A 27934-nucleotide genomic window follows, 5' to 3' on the forward strand; every position below is an offset into this window, starting at 1 on the left:
ATCTTCTTCTGGGTCAGCCTAGTGTTCTTTGGCCTTCACCTCTTTTTGTATATGCCATGTACAGTAGAGTATTGAATCCCAAGACATTCTACATCACCTCTGCACTATTTTAAAAAACAGCATAAATGTGACCATGTAGACACCAGGAAGATATTACCTTGTTGTAGTCCACTAGATGTTATTGAATTATCTGTTATCTCTTATTGATTTTGTTGTTGAATGCTGCTGGGAAATGTGATTTAACAACACTGGCAAAGCTACATAGTATGCATCCATGATTTAGGATTCAATTTGTAAGAGCTACGTTTTTGCAGTTTCTAAGATGCAGATGTTGTTTTCACTGTAATGGGCTGAAATAGATTTAAATGGTTTACTTTCTTTGTGCATTAGAACTGTCTAAATTGTGGTATAAAACCTAATGAACAAAGAAATAAATAGTGAAATCAATTGATATATTCGGCTTTGTCAACCCACAAAAGTTATTAGTTACAAAAATAAATAATTTAAAAATTCCACATGAATCTCCCTATATGAATATAGGGAGATACAAGTATTTCTGAATCAAAATTAACATTTGTTTCAATTAAAACACATGGATCTTTTAAGTCACCTGAAAATATTTCTTTCAGGCATGCAGGTATTTACTATACAAGCTTAGCCTCTACTGACAAGGACGGATGCTGAGATATATGATAGATAGATAGATAGATAGATAGATAGATAGATAGATAGATAGATAGATAGATATAGAGATATAGATATATGAGATATATGTTGAGATATATGCTGAGTTCTCCACTCCTCTGAATACAACAAAATACCTTATGCCACCAGACTTGAAATCTTGGGTTTAGAAAACTTAGAACTCTGCCGCCTTTGACAGGACCTGTGTTTAACTCATAGAATCATCTATTGCAATGTCCTTCCTGTTAAATACTACTTCAGCTTCAATCACAACAATAGAATAGAATAGAATAGAATAGAATAGAATAGAATAGAATAGAATAGAATAGAATAGAATAGAATTGAATTTTTTATTGGCCAAGTGTGATTGGACACACAAGGAATTTGTCTTGGTGCATATGCTCTCAGTGTACATAAAAGAAAAGATACGTTCATCAAGGTACAACATTTACAACACAATTGATGGTCAATATATCAATATAAATCATAAGGATTGCCAGCAACAAGTTATAGTCATACAGTCATAAGTGGAAAGAGATTGGTGATGGGAACTATGAGAAGATTAATAGTAGTGCAGATTCAGTAAATAGTTTGACAGTGTTGATGGAATTATTTGTTTAGCAGAGTGATGGCCTTCGGGAAAAAACTGTTCTTGTGTCTAGTTGTTCTGATGTGCAGTGCTCTATAGCGTCGTTTTGAGGGTAGGAGTTGAAACAGTTTATGACTAGGATGCGAGGGGTCTGTAAATATTTTCACGGCCCTCTTCTTGATTCGTGCAGTATACAGGTCCTCAATGGAAGGCAGGTTGGTAGCAATTATTTTTTCTGCAGTTGTAATTATCCTCTGAAGTCTGTGTTTTTCTTGTTGGGTTGCAGAACCGAACCAGACAGTTATAGAGGAGCAAATGACAGACTCAATAATTCCTCTGTAGAACTGAATCAGCAGCTCCTTGGGCAGTTTGAGCTTACTGAGTTGGCGCAGAAAGAACATTCTTTGTTGTCTTTTTTTAATGATGTTTTTGATATTAGCTGTCCATTTTAGATCTTGCGATATGATAGAACCTAGAAATTTGAAGGTTTCTACTGTTGATACTGTGTTGTCTAGTATTGTGAGAGGTGGAAGTATGGAAGGGTTTCTCCTAAAGTCTACCACCATTTCTACAGTTTTGTGTGTGTTCAGTTCCAGATTGTTTTGGTTGCACCACAAGGCTAGTCGTTCGTTATATAAATATAAGAGCAAATATAAATATAACAATAAAAACAAAAAACAAATATAAGAGCAAACAATAGATTTAAACTTAATGTTAACCGCTGCAATCTTGAATGCAGAAAATATGACATCTGTAACAGAGTTGTTAATGTTTGGAAAGCACTACCTGACTCTGTGGTCTCTTCTCAAAATCCCCAAAGCTTTAACCAAAAACTGTCTACTATTGACCTCACCTCATTCCTAAGAGGTCTGTAAGGGGCGTGCATAAGCGCACAAACGTGCCTACCGTTCCTATCCTATTGTTTTCTTTCATTATATCCAATCAATATAGTTATTACATACTTATGCTTATATATATATGCTTATATATTATATAGTTACTTTCATGCTTATGCTTATATATACTGTTGTGACAAAATAAATAAATAAATAAAATAAATAAATATATAGATACCGAATATGTTATTTATGCATCAGATCTATATCTAACTACTGACTGATCTAATCAACACCAATATATGCTGACTTACATACTTTAGCAAAACAGAATTTTAACAACACTGTAGAGATTACTGTATCATCTAACACAATAAAAACCACTGAAGCCAGCAGATACAAATACTTAATCCTTGAGATTTTAAAAAAGATCTATGCTAGTGTTTAGATAAATAACAAAGGAGAAATGAAATCAGTTTAACAAATTAGTGTGTTGTTCAACCTTTTTGGAAAAACTTGCCCAAACTGTACTCCTATCTATAAAAACTGAGCAACTGGGGACAACATTGAGCAATAATGCTGACCCTTCAGGGGATGACATCCCAGCAATATCAACTAAGACAAAAGTGAAAAATGGACTTAATAAAAAGGGAGGCATGAAAGGATTGGCATTTTCTTTAAACATGAATTAAAGGCACCTACTGGGAAAGAACTTGCATCTCCCTAAAGCCCTGTCTATCTTTCCCAAGAGAATCTGCCTCAAGTGTAAGGAACACACAGCTGGCACTGGGAAGTCTTTCTCTCAAATACATTCCATGCATTTGCTTTACCATACACTTCCTTTTTAGCTTTCCCCCCCTGAGCAACGTATTTTAAAATAGAAAGAAACACACTTTCTTCTAGAGTTATTTAATAATTTTAGTGTTATTTATTCATTTGCAGCAGATATTCACAGGACGGAAGCATTTGCTGGATATATGTTTTTCAGAAAATAATCTGAAAGTAAGTTGTTTCTGTGTCACAATCAACTTTCCATGGCCACCAACACAGGAAGGGAAAAAAAAATCCCATTTCTGTGTTTGATTGCCGCAATATGCAAAATAAGGCCTTCCCTGCAACCTTTTGATTTGCGAGTATGAAGTCAAAGGCAGCAAGAACAACTTAAAACACCTTAAAGCACCTCCCAAGGCCACCTTTTCTTTTTAATACAAGTGCTTGTTGACCAAAGTAATCTATACAGGTTTGCATTATACCAGCTATAAAATACAGCTTAATGTCGTGCCATGTTTAGCCAATCACAGAAGCCATTTGCTGGATCATATATTACCAAAGAATAGAGATTTAAGGGATAATGGTTATAGTGGCAGAGCATATAAAGCAATAAACAACTTTCCAGGTTGGTTAAATGCCAAGTGGAGCTGAGGCTTCAGCGCTATAAACATTATTCCTATTATATGACAAGATAAGAGGATATAATAAAGCTCAAAGAGTGGGGGGGGGGAGATATTTTGTAGTCCGGTTCAGGTTCTGAGCTTTTGATTTCTTGGTTGTTCTACAGATGACACACTTAAGACCAAAGGCTTAAGGGGGAATAAATTGTCCAAGAGATAGGTTTAAAAAGCAGACAATTGTTTGAGGAAATGGTGGGCATAAAAGTAGTCATGCGATCAGCATCTAAGTGATGATTTGTGGTAAGTGTTAAAAAGTGAAATATTCCAAGTCCCCTCCCCCCTTTGGTGGCTGTATAATGTCTCTACCTTACAACTAGTCTTATGGTACCACTCATAAAAAAGTATCTCTACCTGGCAGCTGCACAGGGTAAAGCAGAGAAATTACAGCTTTCTAAAGTACTTTACAATGCTATCTAGAACAGTGGCCCCAGACCTTTTGGGCACCAATGACCAGTTCAGTGGAGGGAGTTTTTTCTATGGACCGGAGAGGGTGTGCTTTTGTGTGCTGCCTGGGGCTTCGTTTGTTTGCATGGACCAGTTTCTGGCATGCCACGACTTGGTGCCAGTCCACAAACCAGGGGTTGGGGACCCCTGATCTACAATGCTGTTTGCCTGGATTTTAATAAAGTGGGTAAAAAAAAGGGAAAGGAATGGGGCGTTGGTCCTACCTTTCTAATTGTGTTCGACAGGAGGGGTCAGGATGGGTTATTCTAGGGGTCAGGATGGGTTGCTCTACGGACTGAGTTGAATTTTCTGAGGTTTTGCCTCCCTGGTTTGACAACGAAGGCAAAACGAATAGGAAATCCATCTGAAAGAAACAAACAAAGCTTCCCACCCCTCTGGAGTCAGACCAGACAGGCAATAGAGTGGGGCTGGCCCCTCCTGTTGAACACAATGAGAAAGGGCATATTAGGTAGGATCAACGCTTCTTCTCCATAGTGTATCGACGGGAGGTGCCAGAATGAGACTTATCAAAGCTTGGCAGTCCTACGGGTGGGAACTGTTCTGGGCCGAAGTCCCCACCTCCTCATGGACCCGCTGCAGAACACGGCAACCAAATGTCACCTCAGCAGAAGTATAAGAGTCAAGTCTGTAATGGCGGATGAACAGTGACGAGAACGTCCATGTTGCAGCCCTACAAATTTCGTCCAACGAAGTCTGGGTAGCCCAGGCTGCAGTCGTGGCTGCACTATGTGTGGAGTGTGCTGTTATCTGAGGCACTGGGAGAGCCTGTAGCTCATAAGCACAGGCTATACATGCCCTAAGCCAACACCCTACCGTGGAAGGGGTCACCCTGTGGCCCAGAGTTGACAGTTGAAAGGAGACAAACAGGGATTCAGTCTTCTCAATGGAAGCAGTCCTTGCAATGTAAATTCGGAGGGCCCTCTTAACGTCTGCTCCAAGGCATGCCGAGGCCTTGTACAGAAATCATGCAAGATTAACTCCTGTGCTCGGTGAAACAAGGAGTTGACCTTTGGAAGGAAGGCAGGGTCCAGCCGCAGGACCACCCTGTTTGGGTGAAAATACAAAGGTCCTTCCTCACCAATAATGCCGCCAACTCCGATATCCGTCTGGCAGATGTGATGGCCACAAGGAAAGCAACCTTACCTGAGAAGAGGTGAAGGCTGGCCTCCCTTAAAGGTTCGAATGGTGCCTTGGTAAGGGCCTGTAATACCCTGATCAAGTCCCAGGTGGGATAACGGTGCACCGTTGGAGGTTGCAAATTAGAAGGCCCTCGCAAAAAGGTTCGCACCCTCGGGTGGCGAGTGAGGGAGCCCCAGTCCCCAAAGTTCAAGACAGAGGCCAAGGCAGTGACCTGCCTATGTAAAGTGTTAGGAGATAGCCTCCTTTCCAAACCTTCTTGCAAGAATGCCAACACCTCTGTCACAGAGACCGAAGTAGGGTCCAAATGTCTCTTGGCACACCAATCCGTAAAGATTGTCCAGGTTGCATTGTTAATGTGTGTGATAGAAGGCTGCCGGGATCATCTGTATGACCCTATTGGAGAATTTCTCCCGTCTTAGAAGCCTCCGCTCAATCGCCAAACAGCCAACTGGAGCCGCAATGGCCTCTCCAGCCGAAAAGGCTGGCGTCTGACATTACACTCAGTCTGTAAGGGTCCCTGAAAAAACAGTCCTTCTCAATGGTCCCCGACACCCACCAGTGAAGTGAGTGGAACACCCTTGGTGGCACTCTCACCTGAGCTGTCAAGGAGCTGGTGCCTGCCCTCTGATAAGGGAGTGGTCGGGCATGGAACCTTGCCCACGGGACAATGGCCAGGCATGAAATCATCTTCCCCAGCAGTTGGGACAACTGGGCCACCGGAACTGTCCCTTCTTGCCGGATGAGGTGAACCAAACTTTGGATGCTCTCCTGTCTCTGTTGAGAAAGAAAAACCTGGCCCGCCCTTGTATCTATCAGAGCCCTCAAATGTAATAGCCTTGGCGAAGGCACCAGGTGGCATTTTTCTAAATTCATGGAAAACTTGTGGCCCTGAACGGTACTGATCGCCGTGGCTAGATCCTGTTCTGCTAGCCACTGGGAGGATGCCTGGATAAGTAGATTGTCCAAGTAACATTGGATCCTGATAAGGATTGTCCTGAGGTATGCTGCCAGCACTGCCATGAGTTTGGTAAATGTTCAGAGGGCTGAGGCCAGGCCGAATGGCAGAGCCACATATTGAAAGTGATGGCCGGCATAGCAAAACCTCAGGAACTATCAGTGGTTTGGATGGATAGGGACATGGTGGTATGCCTCTGTTAGATCTACAGAGGCTAAGAAGTCTCCTCGATAAGATGGAATGCAGGGAGTGCATCTTGAACCTTCTGTACACAATAGTTGTTGAGTCCCTTGAGATTTAGAATTGCCCTCCACCCCCCCTGAGACCTTTGGGATGATGAACAAGATTTGAATAGAACCCCAGCCCTCGCTGATCCGGTGGAACCAGCTGAATGGCCCAAATATCCAACAAATACTGAATAGCCGCCTCCATGAGTCCCCATTTTATCGGGTATCCTGAAATGGGACAGCAGAGGAAAAGCTTCAGAGGAGGAGAAAAAAATTCCAGGGAGAGCCCTGCTCTTCTCATCTCCCTGACCCAGGCGTCCGTAGCGATGTCCTCCCAGCAGTCCACAAAAAGGCTGAGACAGCCCTCTATGCGAATCTGCGGCTTGATGTCACTTATGGCGGTGGGCACCTCTGTCACTGTTGCCCTGGAAGAGGCGTCCAGACTATGGCAGTCTACCCTGCCCCCAAAGACAAGTCTGTTGGGCTGCTGTTGTCGGGGAAGGCTTGCCCCAACTCCCCCCTGCCTAAAGGAGGGCTGTCTGAAATATGGCGTAGGGCAATAATCAGCCTGTTTGTCCTGTGAAGGGACTACCTTCCTTTTGTCTCTGGTCTCTACCAGTAATGGGTCCAGAGACTGGCGAAAAAGGCTTTCCCCCTCGAAGGGGGCATATGCCAGCTTCCCCTTATTTTTAGTATCCATGCGCCAGTGATGTAGCCATAGCATACACCGAGCAGTAACTGCAGATGCCATGGCCCTTGGTGAAAATTTGGCAGAAGCCAAAGTAGCGTCTGCCGTATATTCTGCCACAGCCAGGATCTTAGAAAGGTCCTAGTAGGCCTAACAACCTCTGGTGATAAGCGGGACTGCAGCTGACATAGCCAGCGCACTGACATTCTGGTGAAGAATGACGTTGCAGTAGATGCTCTTATTGCCCAAGAATCCACCTGGTGAGCCTGGCAGAGGGCCGTTTCCTTCTTCTGCTCTTCCGCCTTCAAGGTGTCCTCTGCGTCAGGTGGAAGAATGGAGGAAGAGGTTAAGGCAGCCACCAGGGTATCTACCTTGGGGACCTGCATCAAATTAAGGAGGTCCATGTCGACACCAAAGAGTACACTTTCCTGACTGGTGAGGTCCACTGCCTCCGTATCATTTCTAGGAACATCCTAGGGATAGGGATTGTTTCCACCACTATGGCCTGTTCCATGAACAGGAAATCCTCTTGTTCCCCAAAACCATTGGGAGGCTCTGTTGCATTAGGGTCCTTTCCCAAATGGGCAGTAGCTTGTGCCTTGGCAAGCAGTGGCTTGAGGAGCGCAGGGTTAAAAAGGCTCCAAAAGTGTGGTCTGTCCAGGGAGTCCTGCTCAAAGTCAGAGAAGTCTCCCTCACCCCAGAACCCTTCCGATTGAGAGTACATGCTGTGGGCCAAATATGCGGGTGAAAAAGGCTCCTGATAATTAGCCCCCTCATCAGTTGGCCCCCAAGAGTCCACATCAGATTCAAGAGGCAAACCAGGGTCGGCAATTGCTGCCGCTGACAGCAACCTTCAGCAATTCCCTCCCTGATTGCTAGATTAATCCAGTGCCTTATTAATGGAGGCATTTCCTGCTCCTGCAACCCCCCCCCCGATAGAGCCTTGCCACAGTCGGGGTAAAAGTCACCTCAGGAGTCTTACATGCTACCCCCGAGGGGCCAGGCCAGTCTGGTTGGTCCACCAGGTCTTCAGGCGACCAGGCTGAAATGGCACCCAATTGGGCAACTGCCTGCTGTCCTTGCTGCAAGGCCAGATCAGGGGATTGGCGCACTGCGTGGCATTCCACCATTGTGTTGCTGGAATGGCCCTCTGTAAAGGCCCCTAGAGTAGCCTTTGCAAATTCCTTGTCCAAGGCCCTCTGCTGCTTCTGAGCAGTCCATTCCTCCAACTTAGAGCACCCTCTATGCACCCTGGTCTTAGTCTGTATCTTGGCAGCCGCTGCCAGGCTGGCTGTCTCTGGTTTTGTAGGGGCTCTGCCCACCTTATCAGGCTGAGGAGACCATGTGCCCCCAGCCAAAAAATTGGAGTGCTCACCACTATCCTCCATCCTACTGGTGGCTATCCAAGTTCACAAGGCCTCAAAAGAGCAAGTCAGACCTCGGAGAAGCTGTAACAGAGCTGTCCAAGCCGTACCGGGGATCTGCCCCAAAGAAGTGAGCTAGGTCACATCCCCTGCACTGCAATAAGGCCTGGATCAAATGCCCCCCCCCCAGCTTGCTAACTAATGACAGGGCCCGACTGGGAAATACTGGCCTGAAGCAGGTCCAATGTCGAAGAAAGTGGCCGACCATCTCATAAAATGACTGACTGTTCTTGTGGCAAGCGAAGTACAGGCCTGGATTGGGCCTCAGGAACAACAGGCCCTTTGTGGGAACAGGTTGCAGGCTCACGGTCAGGGCTCCATCCGCTGGTGCGGAGAGCCCAAAACACAATGGGACAGCTCAGGGAAGCTGGGGCAGCAAAGCTGCCCAGACTGAAGCCCTTTTGTCAGGAGTGTGCCAAAAAGAAGAATTTTTAAAAATGCCTCCAACCTTGCGCGATGCCAAGAGGCCATGCCAAGCTGAGTGAGGCTGGCGTTGTCCCAACAATCCCTACCGTGTCTTCTACGCTCCACGTGCCCAGGTCACCACAAATCCACAGCCCATGCCCAGGCTGCAAGAGGCTGGCATGGCCAAAATGCTCCAGATGAAGTCAGCGGTGAGGGTACGTGTCTGTTGCACAGCTGACCAGTGCTGGGGCACGAAAAGCTGAAAACTCCAAAAATGACAAAGCGCGTCCAATGCAGCCCAATTGGAGCTGAGAAGCCACGCCAAGGCTCAATGAGGCTGGAGCAGTTCCAGGCGGCCCCTCGCTCAATCTGCCACCACGGAGAACAGCCACCAGTTGGGGCTCTAGCCCTCTACACAGCCCCCAAGGCAATCAAGTCCATTTGGAGGTGGAGGTGGCTGGCTACCCCCCCGGCTCAGATCCTTAGCCATGGAGAGCCCTCCCCAGCTGTAAAGCAAAGAATCCACAGCAAACTCAAGCTAAGAAAACAAACTAAAATTAAATTAAATTGACTAGAAGTCCAGGGATGGATTTTAAGGCTCAGCTCATAAGCTTAATGGAGCTAAGCTAAAATGCATCCATAAACTGAGACTGAGTTGAAAAAACTGAGGAATGTCACCAGGGAGGTGGAATCTCAGAAAATTCAACTCAGTCCATAGAGCAACGAGCATAGAATAACCCATCCTGGCACCTTCCATTGATACACTATGGAGAAGCATAATATTAACTGTTTAATTTGAGGCAGAAAAATAAGTATCAAGTTGCATCCTTTAACTAAGATTTTTACAATCTTAGTTCATATTCAGAATCACCTGCCAAATCTGATGCAGAATTCTAAGGTCTTCCTGCGTTGCTTCCATTCAAAGGAAATGACCACCGTACAAATAGGGGTTGAATTTCTCCAGCTTGGATTTGCACTGTTGGCATAGATGCTGTATAACTTCCCTCCAATGTGAGCAGATATGACAACCATAATACCATCTTTCAAAGGTTCCCAAGCATATTAGAAATTGTGCAGGGATTAGGAATGATGGATGTTTAAAGCAGTGAACTTGTCACTAATGCTTCTTGAACAAAAATCAGAATTAACGTTCTTTAGCCGCATCTTTGCTATGGTAGGCCATATCTTACCTCTAATAATAGCTTGCTGTGGGTCTGAGATAGGTCATACGACCAAGTATTCCTGGTCTAATGAGACGGTCCATCAGTTTATGTTTTGGTCAATGCATTTCTATTTTAAGGACACTACTAAAGTTTATAACTCACATTCAGCTCTACAGAAAGTCTGTTTTATTATGTAGAGCATTTTAAATAGTTTTAGGAAATTATGTTGAATAATCACCAGAGAGGTCCAGCATGTTTGCCAAATTGACTATTTGGATCCATTTAACTTGACACTTTCAGTCAAAACATAGGACTGTTTTTTATAAGATTTTTCTTCTTAGTAGAAATTGTATGATGCTGTTCTTGCTGCTATAATAGATGACTTTTGTTGTCTAAGCACACATGCAAATTATGATCTGCTTCACAAGCTACAAAAATGGTGAACAATAAATACCATTAGTCTTTTATGGTTGGAATATTCAGGTCAAAAACAAAACTTACCCACTGAACTGAATTGCTGTGTTAAATTCAATATATAAAAGTAATTTGTACAAAGAAAACCACCTACCCAGAAAACTGCCTGGACACACATTAGGCAGTCCTCAACTTACAATCACAGTTGGGACCAGAACTTCCATTACTAAGCAAGGCCATTATTAAGAGAGTTGTGCCTGATTTTATGACTTTTTTTTTGCTATGGTTGCTAAGTAAATCATTGCAGTTGTAAAGTGAATCATGAGGTTATTAAGTGGATCTGGCTTCTTCCATTGACTTTGCTTGTTGGAAGCTGCAAATGGCAACCACATGCCCCCTCCCCCCAGACATTGTAACTGTTGTAAATACAAGCTGGTTGCCAAGCACCTGGATTTTGATCATGTGGCTGTGGGGATACTGTGATGTTTATAAGTGTGAGGACCAGCTATAAGTCAGGGACTACTTGTATTGATATCTCTCGTTTCTTGCTATAACCAAGCAAACTATTTTATTTATTTATATCCCACATTTATTATTTTCATAGACAACTCAAAGTGATGAACATACCTAATACTCCTTCCTCCTCCTATTTCACCCACAACAGCAACCATGTGAGATGGGTTGGCCCGAGAGAGAGAATGACTGGTCCCAAATCACCCAGCTGGCTTTAATGCCTAAGATGGGACTAGAACTCATGATCTCTTGGTTTCTAGCTTAGTGCCCTAACCAAACTGGCTCATTAATTTATACTGGAGTTTGTTAATATGCAGCTGAGAGGCTCTGTAGAACTTACACATTATAAAAACTAGGGTAGAAATGAATGGACAAGCAATTTTCCTGAAACAAAAATCCCTCCTCATCATCTGTACTTCCTAATGCTATCCTTCATAGCATAGCATACTTCATAATGCTATCCTGGAAGTTAAAATTACAGTGGCAACAGCTTTAAATCAAACTATAAGGAAAAAATTTCTCAGCTATCAGTTCACAATACTGTAACTTCTAAAGGTGGTATATGGAGTCACCTTCTTTAGAAATCTTGATGGTACAGCTGGTGTATCAATCTGAGTAACTAAAACAGAGAGTGTACTATTTCAGGCAGGAACTTCTGGATTCATTCCAACACAATTCTACTATCTTTAGTGTGAACGTTTTAGATCCTGAAAAATCTCAGAAAGAAAATGGGCATTGCTTCAATAAATAGTTTTTCCACATTCAAGGCACCTTTTTTTATTTAAAAAAATGGCTATTTTTATATTAGTATGGTTACTGGCATGTTCTATTTGTTCATAAGAATTAAAGCATCTAAAAGGACTCAACCACAAAGTTCACTGGCCAATCACAATTTAAATCTTCTCCACCAGCTTGTTATAAGATGTATGTACTAAAATAATGTAAACTGGACTCTAGAAGGTTTGAATCCTCCCCCCACCTTAATGTAGAAAAGCAAATATACCTCAGCAGGTATAATTCACCACTATTAGAATTCAAGTGGTCCAAATGGCGGATTATGTACACAATTTCTAGTGAAACTACTTCACAAATGGAATTTTGTCCAACTTATCCAAGGGTACAAAGACTTTACATTATAGCTTTCTCCAACCTGGCACCCTCCAGGTTATTGACTTTAATTCCCAGAATTCCCTAGATAGCAAACAAGATCTGGGAAATTAAAGTATAGCAAGATGTGTACTAAGAAGTATCAATCAAGACTGGGGAACATTATTTGAATAAACAATTCTAGTGGATTGACATCTAGTGATTTAGCACTAAATCACACTGCGCAGTTCGTCTACTATCTGTGACTCTGCTGCCAAACAATCACCTGCAGTTGAATTACAGGTAGTCCTTGATTTATGATTGTTCATTCAGCGACTGTCTGAAATTATGATGGTGATGAACAATAAGAATTGGGACTTTCCCAGGCCTCAAGTTATAGCTGTTACAGCGCCCCTGTGGTCATGTGATCAAAATTTAGGCACTTTAGGACAGCATGCCTGCCCTTATAACCACAGATGCGCTGCAATTCTCCCACCCATCTATAATTCCCCACTCATCTCAGCTATCCACTTGCCCACCATTGTGTACAAAATAGACATGGCCCTCACTCCCTGCCTATTTCTCCCCATCCCCCTCACACCTGGGAGAGTTGGACCTTCTCCCTGCCCCACCATGCCCAGTAGGCCTGGGCTCTTTCCCTACCCCTTTCCTTTGCTTTTTTCTGAAGCTGCTAAAAAACCTTTCTAGCCTTTAGAATAACTATCTTCGCTAGCTTTTGGGCTGTAAAATAACATTTTTAGCCTTCAGACCGATCACCTTAAACATGCTGCAGCTACCATTAGCTAGGAATCTACATTTGGGGGGTCCCAGGAGTCATGTCTTTTCTGTAGTGCCAGCCTAATGGAATATCCTCTCCACTCCTCAAATTAGATTGGTCACATCCCTTTTGATATTCCAAAAGGCCTTCAAGATTTGTTTATGTGACTAGGCCTGGAGTTCCCACAGAACTGGATCCATTGTTGAGGGGGTGATTTTTTTATTATTCACTTATGATTGTATTTTGAGGTTTTAGGATATTTATTACTACGGTTTTCATATTTGTATTTGTGTTTTTATATTTTTGGTTTTATCTATTGTTGTGTGCTGCCCAGAATCACCTTTGGTGAGATGGGCAGCTATATAAATATGTACAATGACAGCCTTTTCTGACATAATCTTTTAACTTAGTGAAAATATTTCAGACTGATTTTCCATACAGCGTTGTATTAGCGTGTGGAAAAGAGTAGGATATGAATAGCAATTGGGAAAATACAATGGTGTTTTTTTTTAAAGATAATATCCCCCTGGATTTTTCTAATTCACAATGTGTATCACTGCACTCCTAGTTATCAGTGGTTGTTTTGATGAACCTGCATTCTGATTTTGGCAGGAATGTTTGTGTGTGTGTGTGTGTGGAAACTTTAGACTGTTAGAGAAACATTTTCTCAATTTTTTCTTTGCTAGTAATTGTCCAGTTGTCTGACTATGCAGTTGTTGACCTGTAATTTCCTTCCCCTGAAAGAACGTTACTTCACAGAAATCAATTTTGTAACTTTTTTCATATTTTAATAGAAGAAACTACATAAATGTAACTCAAGAGTGCCTACTGATTGAGCCACCGAAAGCCTCGAATCTCCAAACTCTCTTTTATGAGAAACAATCTTGTTGAGCAACAACTTGGAAACCAGGTGGAAGAAGGAATCTGGAGAGGAATGGAAAGAAGTGTCACCTGTCCTCTTAGAAAAGAAAATAGATTAATGACATTCCGTGGATTTTTTTAAAAAAAGAAGTATATGCAGCCCATTCAGCTGTGTCACACCAAGCTTACTGCTTGGTGATCATGTACAGAATCCAAAAATAACAGTCACTGAAGACCTAGCAACGAAAAAACATGTTTATAGGTCCATTAAAAGTCCAATAGCTTGAATGACAGGATAGAATGGAAAGCAGTTTCACCTAATTCAATTTCAGTCTATCACCTCCCTAACTGAAATAGCACTTTTCAAAAAACAATATAATGGAAGGAATTGGGAATGCCATTGATATATACAAATACTCTTGTGTAACATTCTAGAGGCACTGAGATACCAAATGACTTATTTTAACACCAGCTTTCAAGACTGAAGAGCAAAAACTCGCCAGCCTTCTTTTCAGTTTCCATTTCAACTTTATTTTACTTTATTTTGTATGTATTATGCCTGGTTTGTATATAATGCTATACACTAACATACCAAGCCAAACACAATGTAAACAGAGGTAAAATAGAATATGTATTTATCTGTTTGATTTTTTAAGAAAAGCATATTCATTTAATTAATTTCAATTTTAGACTTTTGTTTATTGTATAAACTCTTTAATGTTCTACCAGTAAATCATGATATACTTATCTTTAAAAAACAACCAAACAACCAAATGTATCATTGCAGTGATTATTGGAAATGAACAAGCAGTGATCAAGCTAGTTCCCGAATCTAAATTATAAATTACTGAATAGTAATTTAGTAAAAAGTAGTAGTATAGTACTACTTAGTACTATAGTACTAAGTAAAAAGTAAAATTTTACACTTTTCTTAAACACCATATAAATCATAAAAAGTTTTTAGCAATAAGCAATGGAACACATATAATGATGCAAATCAATAGAACAAAAACGTTATTTAACAAAAATGCCATACTCGGAAGCAATAATCAAAAACTATCCACACAGAACCCTCAACAGCCAATTAAGTTTAAAAAGTATGAAAAGTATTTAAAATAAAATTTAATAAAAAGACAGTAGATTTTGGGACTCCTTAGCAGGGTTATCCCAATCAAGGTCTCAGGCCCTCCTTTTCCCCTCCAAAGCTACATATAGAAAAGGAGTGAAAGGGAAGAAGGGAAGAAAAAGGGTTCTAAAAGTTCATTAATGCTACAAACCGATGGGTTGCCTATCATGATAATACTATGGTTGCTGGGCAACCATATGCAATATTTACTATAGATAAAATTGAATTGTGATCGAAATCAAAAGACAACAGGGATACTAAAATCTGATTGAAAGATTTCACTTTAAAAAAGCACAGTGCCTGCTTAACTGTATGTTAAGAGTGTACATGCATTAACAGTTCATTTTCAAGGGATCCATGCCTGAACTGAAAATGCAGGTTCTATATCAGTGTCGGTGAACCGATGGCATGTGTGCCGGAAGCGGCACGTGAAACCATCCCGCAAAGAATGTGCGGCCTTGCTGTCTCCTATTCTGCATTCCTGTGATCACACGCATGCCGGTCCACTAGGCAATCACGGAGCGGCGGAACCCGGAAGAGCGGCGTTCCAACACACATGTGCAGGCCGGCACCCGAACTTCTGGGTTGACGTTGCACGCGTGCGCGATGGCCAGCTGTTTGTCGGGCGCACATCCATGCTGATATCCAGATGTTTGGGTGCCAGCTCACACATGCATGATGGACCACCACTCTTCTGGATATAGGCGCTTCCAAACGTGTGAAGGCCAGCAGGGCTGCGCATATCTCGCGGGATGGTTTCGCATGCCACTTCTGGCACGCAGGCTGGCATGCGCTGATGTCAAAGTTTCACCATCACTGTTCTATATGCTTTGATTTGTATGCGGGTGAAACACAGTTCTGAGCTGAAGTGAAGAAAGACATATTGCGATTCTTCATGTGATATTTTATAGATCTTGGACTCTAACCCAATTTTTTTTCCCAATGAACTTCAATGTATTTATTTATTCATTTGTATGTTTATATCCTGCTTTTATTATTTTTACAAATAACTCAAAGTGGCAAACATATATATAAACACACCTTCTTTCTCCTATTTTCCCCACAACAATGACCCTCTGAGGTGAGTTGGACTGAGAGAGAAAGAGGGAGAGACTGGCTTAAGGTTACCCAGCTGGCTTTCATGGCTATTTTCAGAGATTTCAACTTGTTTTTTGTGTCATGACTTGTTTCAATGAAGGCTTATCATTATATTTTCTCCTGACCTATTTCTGGTTTTTGTGCTCAACCTGTTTCTTGTGGTACTAACAAAGAAAATGAAGTGAACAAGAAATCGACTGAAGAAGCCGTGTTTACATTGCTCATATGCAAAACTCAGTTTTATTTATATTTATATTCAATAAATATAAATAAAATCAATTTCAGCTTAGCATTATGAACAAATATAGCCAAAAAGAACTATCTACATTTTTGTTTAGGAGTTCCCAAAAATAAAACAAAATAAAATTATAGTATCAAGATGACGGTGTAAGGCAGAATCAGATCCCCTCCTTGTACAGTCATATTTTATAAAAGAGCACATTGATGAATCAGATGAACTTATTTTCAGCTTTAAATCATTACTACATTTCTGAGCCCTCGCCACACCATACTTTTGGAAAATAGTAAATTAATTTCCAAATAAAGGAAATAAAAAGGATAAATTGCTTCAGAATGGCTTTCCTTCTGCCTTTCTTTCAGAAATAAAACAGGAAAAATGAGGGGATCTTCAGTACAGGTAAGAGTTTTCACTGGATCTTTGTTCTGAAATACTTCTATTGTATTTTCAAATCACATTTCAAAAGGAAAAACACGTGCAAATACTAAGAGATATGTGGTAGTCATATTACAACAGACCCTGTTAGTGGTCATTATCTTCCTGTCATTTCAATAATTTTATGTACTTGACGTGCATAGATTTATATAAACTTGTAGCTATTCATCTTCAATACATGATAAATCCATGATACATGAAAGGATACACTGAAAATACATCTGCTTAGATGTAATTTAGAATTACATCTGCTTATAATTAGGAACCTACAGCAACCTAATTATTTGTTAACAGGATCTTACAGGAGAGCATCATGACTCTAAGTATCAAGGCAAACATAGCATATTATTGATACATATATATTTAAAGAAGGGAAAGGACACACAGGCCCTTTAGATTAATTCAAAACCTATCTCTAAGAGCTCAGTTCAGACAGATAAGAAATACTATCGCTTTCCCTGAAGTCTGCTGCCTGGGAGGGAGGGAGGGAGGAAGTGTTCATAAGAAATACACCACTTGCTTCCATATTGCTTAAATGCAATCTCCACAATTTCAATTACCCCTGAGGAAATTCAGCCCTTAATAAATTAAAAAGATTGCCCATCTCTTCCTTAAAGACTTCTTATTAACATTATTATGGAATTAGCATCTCTAGGGACCTATATCTACACAAGTTTATGTCACACTAGGTTTATTATCCTTTGGGGTGGTGGAAGAGTCTTGACTATAATAACTGCAATACAGACTCATTGTATAGTCCTACGGAGGCCTTTAAAAAAGAGTCTGGGCAACTATCTATTTCGTTTGCCATAACTGTAATGTATCAAGTAAGAGATTAGATTAGGTCTCTTCCAACATTGTGGATAATTTCATACAATGTGTTGCTAAAAAAAAATTATGCCTTCAACATTTTACATGAGCTAGGTTTACTAGTATATGGAATATCTTTTCGATGCTACATTTTTTACCTCTAGTGATCAACACTACTAGGTAATTCCATAACTGAGTCAGGAAAGAAAAACAACAACTATACAACCACCTAAGAATAATTCATATTTAAAAGTAAGTCATTTAGCAACAGTTATCAACTTCTAACCAATTTTCTTTACTTTGTTCCTAAAGTCCCTGTTCCCTGGTCAATCTTCCTCTTCAGTCTTTCATTTAACATTTTAAGTCATAACATACATATAACGAAGTATTAAAAAGGAAAAATATTACAACAAGAGTGTGAAGTGAAAAGAAACAAACTTCAAATATCAACATCTACTGCCGATTATATAGGATGGCGCAGAAAGACTGAAAATAGTAACTAACTAATCCAGCAATGATAAAATATAGTTAATGTCGATTACAAAATAACCAGTCTATGAAAATGCTGAAGTGTGCTGCTCTGATACCTTCTTTAACACCAGCACACACACACAAAAAGGATCCTAATAAAAGGTTCACCAGACAATTTTAAGCAAGAAATTGTTTCAAATTTGGGCAAACAGGTCATCTAGATCTCTTTAATTTGGTGGCAATTGTTTTGATCCTCTATAGAGGTCTTTACCTTGCTCTGACCACCTATATGGAAAGTATCTCTTTGCATTCCACAAGGAACTTCAGAGCCTTACAAATATAGCATAACATCAGCTGTTCCACCATGCAAGCTATCCAGATTGATTGATGCTAATTCAGGAATAAGTTTCACTGTTTTCAATGGATATATGCAGATAACAGCTTATAGAATTGCTCTGTCATTTCACTTTTAGAAGTGTACATAATAATAACTGAATTATGCATCTCATTACAAACCCCGATAGACTCATGTATGGGCATCTTTTCAGGTTAAACATTAATTAAGCTCTTCAGCTAAGCACGCACAGAGACAATTCCTTTGGACTCCATCCACTTATGCCTGTCTGTTTAATGACAGTTCAAAGTTATGACTTTGGAAAAAGTCGTGTATGACCTGTACTTGCATGTCAACCATTACACACCCGCCGCACGGTCACATGATCGCAATTTGGCGCTTGGCAAATGGCTCGCCTCTATGACAGGCTGCAGCATCAGCAGCATCAGGTGGTAATAATTTGCAACTTCTGCCGGGTTCTAGCAAAAAACGGCCACATGGGAAGCTGGATTCACTTAAGGACCATGGCAATTTGCATAACAACTGCCATAAAAATTGTTGTAAAACGAGGTCTGACTTGGCCTATGACCAGAACGACTTATGATGGAAATTACAGTCTGAATTGTGGTCATAAATTTTATTTTTTATATACAGGTAATCCTTGACTTACGACCGCAATTGAGCCCAACATTTCTGTAGCTAAGTGAAACATTTGTTAAGTGAATTTTGCCCCATTTTATGACCTTTCTGGCCACAGTTGTTAAATGAATGACAACAGTTGTTAAATTAGTACAATGGTTGTTAAGTGAATCTGGCTTCCCCATTGACTTGTAAGAAGGTCGCAAAAGGGGATCATATGACCCTGGGACACTGCAACACTGCAATAAATATGAACCAGTTGCCAAGCATCCGAATTTTTAAAGAAGTTTTTTTTATTAATAATTCAAATTCAAAACAATGGACATGGTGTAACATGACTGGTTTTAAACATTGTCGTCAAATTTAAGCTAATAAACGATATACTTCTTTATCTTTATACAAATTTACATTACGTCAAGTATGTAGGTTAATTCCTCTTAAACAGCTACCTTCATACTCAATATAATCATATCTCACATACAAGTTACATTGACATATCCATTTCTAGACATTCATTCCACCTTCATCTTAGCATTCTTCTTCCTATCCAACCGTTCAAAAAATTTAGTCCAGATTTCATAGTATGCTGATTCACTTTTATCCTTGAACTCCAAGGTAAGTCTGTCCATTTCTGCACAATTAAAGATTTTAGTTAGCACGTCTTCCGAGGGGGTTTCTTTGCTCTTCCATTTTTGGGCCAAAGCTATTCTTGCTACTGTCAGTATATGTAATATTAGAGGTTGTATTTCTGTTATATTTGCCCTCTATGATGCCTAATAAGAAAAGTTCCGGTTTAACTTCTATTTTTAATGTTAAGATCTCTTCCAGCCAACACTTTATTTGCCAAAAAATTTTTGGCATTTGGACATTCCCACCACATATGGTAAAAGGTTCCTGGGACTACCTCTCCTTTCCAACACACTGAAGAGTGTTTTTTACTTATTCTTGCTAATCTTGTGGGTGGGAAATGCCACCTGTAAAACATCTCATATAAATTTTCTTTGTATGATGTCACTAGAGTAATTTTTATGCTTTTTTCCCATAAGTTCTGCCAATTTTCCAAATCAATACTATAGCCGAAATATTTGTTCCAAATTATCATGGTGTCCTCTTCTAACATTTCCTGTTTTAATAAATAGTGATATAGTTTCCTTATGGCCTTCTCCCCCGTACCTAGTAAAATTTTATCCAGTTCTGTTAATTCTGTTTTTATACCCCACTAAGCATCTGAATTTTGATCACATGACCATGGAGATGCTGCAATGGTGGTTAATGTGAAAAATGGTCATAAGTCACGTTTTTCAGTGGCGTTGTAACATTGAACAGTCACTAAATGAACTGTTATAAGTCAAGGTCTACCTGTATGTATTGCAGTGTGAATCTCAGTATACTTACTTGTCTATCTGAAGCCATTTAATGGCAATGATTATTTCCACGGCTAGCACAGACCTTCACTCATACACCCAGAATGTAAACAAGGCTTATTTATTTGTGCCTCCATTTGAAAATAAATGTGTTCATCCAGGAGCAAATGTCAACTTATTTTCTTAAACTATTAAAATACTGTTTTTAAAAGTAAATAGGCTAATATTTAAAGGATTATGCCAAAGTGTATCTTTGTACAGATTATATGTCTAGGTGCTTTTATTTTTTTTTCATTCTGTTTTTATCCTTGTGCTTTTTAAATATATATAGTATGTTATTATAAAGGGAAAATTTAATAAGTGTTGCTATGGAACAATATGCACTTTTTTAAAACAGGTTTAGAGACATTCTAAGCTTTTCCTGAGAAATAAATACATGTTTTTATTTGGGGGGGGGAACCCCCCCAAGAAATGTTATTAAATCAGACTATCCTATCCGATTATATTATCTAGACAGCAGGTATAAAGTTTCCTCCCACTATATTTTGCAATTACTTCTGGATGTGACATACAAGAAGAGAGAAAATACCAGCAAAACGCCAGGCATGCCAGGCAGATTTCATTATTTTAGGGCTCTTGCACATGCTCATAACTTGGATTTACACACTGCAAATCTTCCAATCTGATTTCCTCCAGTGATCACATAAGACGTTGGCTTTAAACTCTTTGCCTCAGTGATAAAACAGCCACTTTGATTCATAATGATATACTAACAGCAGAGTATATTGTAAACTTACCTGTCCACAGCCGGGGGCACTGCACACAAACGGCCTGTCGTCTCCCATATTTTTCTACAGTTGAGCTGCAAAGGGGGAAAAAAGGGGGATGGAGGAAGGAGAAAAAAAAAATTAAGTTAGCTAAAGATGAAATTTGAGCCAAAATGCTATTGTGTAGCAGCAGTTTTTAGGCGTATTGATATCAATGACATGTTTGAACATGGCGCAAGGTTGTGGGGACAAGGAAAGACAACGAGAATTCTGGGGGGAATAGACAGATATTGAGCAGCAAAGTCTGCCTGTCAGTCTGCCTGCCTCCCAGTTTGGGCCAGAAGTACATCTAGGAAAATGTGCAACAAGCAGTGGGACGTAAGACACACACACACACACACACACACACACACACAGGCTGCACTAAAACAACTGTTATTTAGAGTCACTGAATCATAGAGTTGGAAGGGGCCAAGGAGGTCCCTGATTCCAATCCCCTGCTCAGTATTGTATAGAAATTCTAATTTAAAGCATTCCAGACAGATGACTGCCCAGTTTCCTGAGTTCATCCAGTCACAGGCCGGCCAGCATCTCTCTGAGAAATTGTCTCTCTGTTCCAGTGTTTTTACCGTTGGGAAGTTTTTTCTTAACATTTTAGCTATCACCAATAGTGAAGTAGCAGAAAAGCTCAGATCCTTGAAAAACATCTGGACCACAGATACTATCTACATCCTGTCATTTCAAGCAATCTACACATTCCCTCCTCCTTCCAGAGTGGGAACATGTTGTTTAGGAATCACAGAAAGATTCAGTATTTCAAGAAACAGACATATTGTAAAACTTAGCAAAATCTCAGTTCTGCTTTATACTACTCTCAGGTTGCTTTTGTAGGCCTTAATCTTCAATTCTGGCCACAGAATGAAGATAGCTGCATTATGAAATACCATGCATTATTTATTATCCTTCTGAAGGTAGCCAATTTTTTTTTTTGTATTCACCTCAACACAGATAAGCAAACATATTTATAAAGTGATTGTGCAATGTACAACAATCTATCTCCAAGCTATCGAGATATAAATTCAATTCTTCTCAATGCGGAACCTATATTTTTAATATGAGAGAACTACAAATCTGTAATTAGTCACAAGGTTGTAGAAATGAAGCTTCATTTTCTCAAGGCAATAATCTAGCTCCCTGATGGTAAAATTGCAAGTACGATGACAAAAATGACTGTAAAAGAATTTAAAACATCAGTCCTGTTACACAACAGGTGAAACTATTCTTGTTAAGTTCGGGAAGTAACGAGGCTGGAGACCAGGGTAGTGACAACAGCTCTTTAATATAGGGTGAACCCAGCAACAGGCTGGGGGAAAAACCTCTCCTTTTATACAGTTCTGCTGGAGGCTTCGTCCAATCAGCAACGTGCTGATTTCCCGCTCAAATATTTAAAGGCACAACTGTTAATACATAACACTCCTCCCCTCCCAGAAAACACTTGGTCTTATTTACATATTTATTTACATGTTATTTTTCGACGTAGTCACGCAAATAACCTGGGCGTCTCCTAGTTCTTTCTGACCTGCGCGGTTCAGTTCTGGGTGGTGTTTTGAGCTGGTCGGAGGGGCTGTTTTCTCCTCCCAGCTCTTTCTCTGGGCCATCGGGCTCTGGATTATTGGCCGACTCTTTTCTTGGCCATCCGGCCTTGGATTAATTTTGGAATTTTCCTGCTGCTTCCTCGGGGACCTGATGGCGTCGCTGGAACTCTGGGACCTCAGCTAAGTCTTGCGCCTCCCGGGTCATTGTCAGCTGTGGATTCAAAGTGGTATTGGTCATTACCTGTCTCTGTTGGTTTGGTTTGGTCAGTTATTCGTTTCCTTAACTGGCTTGAGCCTGGACAATGCCTCCTTAGCGCTCCGGACGGAACGCTCTGCAAGGCCATTCGACGCAGGGTGGAAAGGTGCAGAGAGGGCATGTCGGATGCCTTCCTCTGCCAGGTACTCTTCAACTGGGCTGCCGTGAATTGGGGCCCATTGTCGGACACCAGAGTGTCCGGCAACCCGTGAGTTGCGAATAGGTGGCGATTCAGCCCTATTTATTCCTTCCAGCTGCTGGTATAGGGGTTGAGGCTCCCATTGTAGGTGAGTTTCCCTCCCCAGCGAGAAAGGCGATTCAGCCCGATCGCTGGGGACAGCATAAGAAGCTGCTGGAAGAACGGGAGGCTGTTAGGCCTCAATTACGCCTCCCGTGGCTGGCAACCGCGGCTGCCGATTTAAAACACAGCCGCGTGGCGGCTTTAATTAATATTAAGTTTGGGCGCCCCGGTGCTCCGATCGCCTCGGCCTACCCATAAAGGGTCTAGGCCGCCAGCCTGCCCTGCCTGAGCTCTGGGCGTCTTTAATCAGGCCATTGATGGGCCTATTTTCCAGTCACCGATCTTCGTGGGCGCCCCGGCTTCATTCGATCGCTTGGTGACTCAGCAGGGCCTCTGCATCGATCTTGACTGGCTCTCCGGCCACTCACTGAGGCCTTCAGTCTGTGAGTATGATTACCCTTGTAGCCACCTCCGGTTTTACTAGCCACGTGGCAAAATACCTAGTAGGCCCTAGAGAATGGAAAAATTTCCCCACTGAATTTTTATTTAAATGGTAATTTAATTATAATTTGTCCTAGGTCATTTCTGTAATAGGCCTTGGCTTGGGCCTCTAATGGCTCATAGGCCTCGCATCCAGGCCTTGTCCACGTGGGGTTTGGGGGCTAACTATCGGTTAGGCCTTTCAAGATGGCCGTTCCTCCAGTCCGGCCTAGTAAAGGAAGCAACATCAGACCAGTCCAAGCCCAGGGCCTAGTGCTTGAGCTCTCATGCACCCACAAGGTCAGAGACACTTCAATCCTCCATTTCTAAGCCCCAAAAGGCTATTTCTAAGACTTCTGACAAGAAGGCCCTACAACGCCAGAAGGCTATGGATAGGGCCATTGCTAGGGCAGTGAGGGAATCTGCTGATACTATACAGGAACAGCAATCCACCTCCTTACCAGTTCAGCCTCCTGTGCAGTCTCCTGGGGCTCCATTAACTTTATCTCCTGATATATCTGTAGACTCATCCCAACCTCTGCCCAATTCTGATTTATTCTGTCCTATTTCTGTATCTGAAATGGAGGTTGTACCTGCAGCCCCGCCAGTACTTGAGTCAGCAGAGGTTCCTTCTAGTGCCACTATTCCAATGGGGCCTGTGAGTCACCAGGCAGTTGCCCCAGTGGCTAATGACCCTGCAGTTATGGCAGAAATGATTGCAGCTGCTGTTCAGAGGGGTATTACTGCTTCCAGGCAGACAAGAACCCATTCATGGGTTTCAGAATATGTAGCATCCCAAACTAGTCACGATTTCAAAATTCCGCCCAAAGACATACTCATGGAATTTTTGACCCCTGATACAATGGCTAATGCTTCTTTGTCTAATTGGCTGTAGTTCCTCTCTGGGAGGACATCGTTCTAGAGTAGAACGCTATAGGGGCTTCTGTGCCGTTTGGAAGTCTATGGCTGAGTACAGCCCCACCCCATAAGGGGACGCATCGCAAACCAGCACTAGGGGTAGTGAGTCGTGATATTGGATGAGCAGGCTATCACTTGAGAGCAGGTTCTTTACTGCTTCAAAAGCCCTATTTTCTGACTTTCCCCAAGACCAAACAGTATTTTTCCTAAGAGCCTATGCAGCGGTTCCAACGGTTGCTTTGTTCTTTAAAAGACCGCGTAAAATTAATCAATCCCAGGAATGCCTGCAGCTCTGCTTTGTTTTTGGGCGCTGGAGCCTTCCTAATTGCCTTAACTTAACAGGAATTATTACACGATCACCCCATAACAGGCACCCCTTGAGCCGAGAGCTCATCACGTTTCTTAACAAATTCTTTGAACCGTTAGCCCGGCGCAGCGGCCACCCTCTCTGTACCCAACCGAGTACAGTCCTTAACACAATGTCGGTATGATGCCGAGCCACTTCCTTTGATGTGACTGGGCCAGAGTCCAACGAGTCAATAAGGAGGATGGGTGTCCCGGAGTGGGGTCTTGATCGCCCTGGCAGTGGGCATCGGCTCAATCGTCTGCATGCCCCACTTCTTTTCCTGGTCGATGCTGCAGCTTGTATGAGTAAGCGGCTAAAATATAGTCCATCGAGTCAAGCGTGGCGAAAGTGCCACAGGCGTTGGCCGGTCGCCAGCCAGTAATCCCAGTAACGGTCTGTGGTCAGTCACGATTTGGTGCAGGACTACTCCACACCTCAAGCTGAAGATTTCCAGGCTCATTCTCCATCTCGGGCCTCACTGGGGGATGAAGGGGACCTTAGGGATGAGAACCTCTCTGAGGATGAGGATTTGGTTCCAGACCAACCCTCCTTTGTGGGTCTCTTCAACCCACAATTATTTGATCTTTGCTACACAAGGCCAAGGTCACTACCCGGCTGGGAGTGGCCCGACCGGCAATTCCCACCTCAGAGACCACTGATCCACCCATGGACTTGTTTTCAGTTCCGGTGGTCGAGTCAGAAGAGGTGCCTGCCCCCAAGCTCTTTGTGGAAGTAGTCGATAGGCAATGGAACACTCCTATAACTGGTCCTAATCCTAATGCCTTGGACCGTCGCTTGTATAATTTGGAACCTAACTTCCTTAAATTACTGCAAATCCCCACAGTTGATGCCCCAGTAGTTGCATTAGCAGGGCCATCTGTGGTCACAGGTCCTCCAGAGGAAACCCTTCGCCCGGAAGACAAGCGGGCCGAACAAACCCTGATTTATGAGCTTGTCCAGCTCCTTATCAATTTTGGTTTTAGGGCAAAGGACTCTCCTCGCCTTAAGCCTAATGGGGGCTACCTGGGGTCTAAGTTGAAGGAAATAGGGGTCCCCTTGTACTTGCCCAGGCAGTCCTTGAAGACATCTTGAACTCGTTAAAGAGAATGTCTTTCAAATTGCAGTCACTTCTGTAGATGCCAGTCACTCCCATGCCCAGGGCACGAAACCAGTCTAGTCCCAACAGACTGGGCAGAGTTCCTTCGGCGATCGTGATGGGCAGGGTCTTCTTGTGAGGGCCGACTCGACTCGGACGGAGGTGGTCCCTCGAACAGGGATGCGATTCCCTGGTAGTCGTGGACTCGTAGTCGCTTGTGCTTGCAGGTGGCGCTTGACGGACGGCAGCGACTTCGCCAAAGTGTCCCAGGACATGATGGTGATCGCTGATCCCGTGTACGCTTTTCTGTAAGGCTTTGTTAAGCGTCGCCTTGTAGTCAGCGCAAATTCTAATTGACCCGTCCGATTTGATGGGGTGACGATTGGCGTCTCCCACTTTGCGTGATCGACTGGCACCAAAACCCTGATTAGAGTCATCAGGCGGCTGCCTGGGCCGTTAGGGCCTCTTCCTCGGCCTCTTTCTTTAATAGGCTGCCCTTTTATGGTTAAAACAGTTGGACGTTTACCAGTCACTGACTCGGTCACATCAGGACTTAAACAAGATTATAGCTGCCATCGAATACTCAGCCGATGCCACCCTGAATGCTTCTCGATTTGCTGCCAAATCGATTGGTTCCCAGTATCCTCACGCCGCCTTCTCTGGCTTAGGCGTTGGCAAGCCGACGCCAAAACAAATGGAGGTTGGCCTCAGCCCCTTATTCGGGACCTCACTCTTTGGAGCAGCCTTGGATCCTTTACTTATAGAGACCAAGGACAAGCGCAAAATCCTTCCAAGCATGTCCCGTTCAGACTCCAGACCAACCCCATATTTTCGTCCCTTCAGAGCGGCTGATTCTAACTTTGGAAACTCCAGAACCCAAAGACCCTTCTCCCCAGACAGGGTAGACAGGATAGGCAGGATAGACAGGCAGGTCAAGGTCAGAGGGTTCCTTCAAGCGGCCCTTTCGGGAGGTCGCCCATTCAGGCTCACGTTGACTGCTTGCCCGTCCCTCCCATTGGGGCAGACTGGCGCCTTCGCCAGCCAATGGGAGGAGTCCACCTCGGACTCCTGGGTCAGGAGACAATCAGGTTCGGTCTATCCTGGAATTCCTCTCCACCCCCGGGCCATTTCGTCAGGTGCCCGTTATCTTGCAACCCGGCCGAACGGCTGCTCGTGGCATCGGCCATAAAACATCTTCTCTCAATTCAGGCCATCCAAGCGGTGCCACGAGATCAGCACGGTCAGGGTTTTACTCCCGACTGTTCATAGTTCCAAAGCCCTCAGGGGATGGAGAGCAATCCTCGACCTGAAGGCTCTGAACCGCCACATAGTCTACAGGCGGTTCAAGATGCAGTCACTCCAGTCCATCTTGGAGAGCATCAGGAGGGACTTCCTCACGTCAGTAGACCTGACGGAGGCATACTTACACGTCCTATCCTTCCGGCTCACAGGATTCCTCCGCTTCTGCCACGGGGTCTCCATTACCAATATTGTGCCCTTCCATTCGGGCTCTCCTCGGCCCCAGGGTCTTCTCAAAGCTAATGGCCGCCTCTCAGCATCTCCGGCTATTCCAATCAGAATCCAGGCTTATCTGGACGATCTCCTTATTCAATCTCGATCAGAGACCTGGCGGCAGCGGTTGTCCACAACCATTCAGGTTCTAGAAGCCCACGGCTACTCGATCAACAAGGCCAAAAGTCACTTACATCCTACGAATCGAATCCAACACTTAGGGGCCATCATAGACACGATGAGGGCCGGGTCTATCTGTCACAGGAGCGTCTCACCAATTTACAGAATCTAGTCAGGGGGTAACCAAGAGACGCCTTATTCCTTTAAAGACCCTTTCCCAACTCTTGGGAAACTGGTCTCCTGCATCGGCATTGTACCTTGGGTCGTCTCCACTGCAGGACACTGCAGTGGATTTCTACTCCCTATCAAAAGGCACACAGCTCGTCACCAATACTTGTCCAACTTCACAACAAGTCAGACACTCTCTTTTGGTGGATCTCCCAGCCCTGTCAAAGGCAGAGAGTTCAGG

General features: G+C 42.7%; 1 protein-coding gene across 2 annotated transcripts in view; it reads right to left on the reverse strand.

The window, feature by feature from the left end:
* The window catches only part of LOC131193367 (cyclic AMP-dependent transcription factor ATF-7), a 133527-nt gene that overhangs the window by 71856 nt on the left and 33737 nt on the right, over positions 1-27934 (reverse strand). For both annotated transcript variants that reach the window (XM_058173458.1, XM_058173459.1), the window contains exon 2: positions 20992-21056. In XM_058173458.1, coding sequence (XP_058029441.1) covers positions 20992-21039 — 48 coding nt within the window. In that variant the 5' untranslated portion in view covers positions 21040-21056. The remainder of the gene's footprint in view (positions 1-20991; positions 21057-27934) is intronic.

This window comes from Ahaetulla prasina, chromosome 2 (assembly GCF_028640845.1).
Source record: "Ahaetulla prasina isolate Xishuangbanna chromosome 2, ASM2864084v1, whole genome shotgun sequence".
Classification (NCBI taxonomy): Eukaryota; Metazoa; Chordata; class Lepidosauria; order Squamata; family Colubridae; genus Ahaetulla; species Ahaetulla prasina.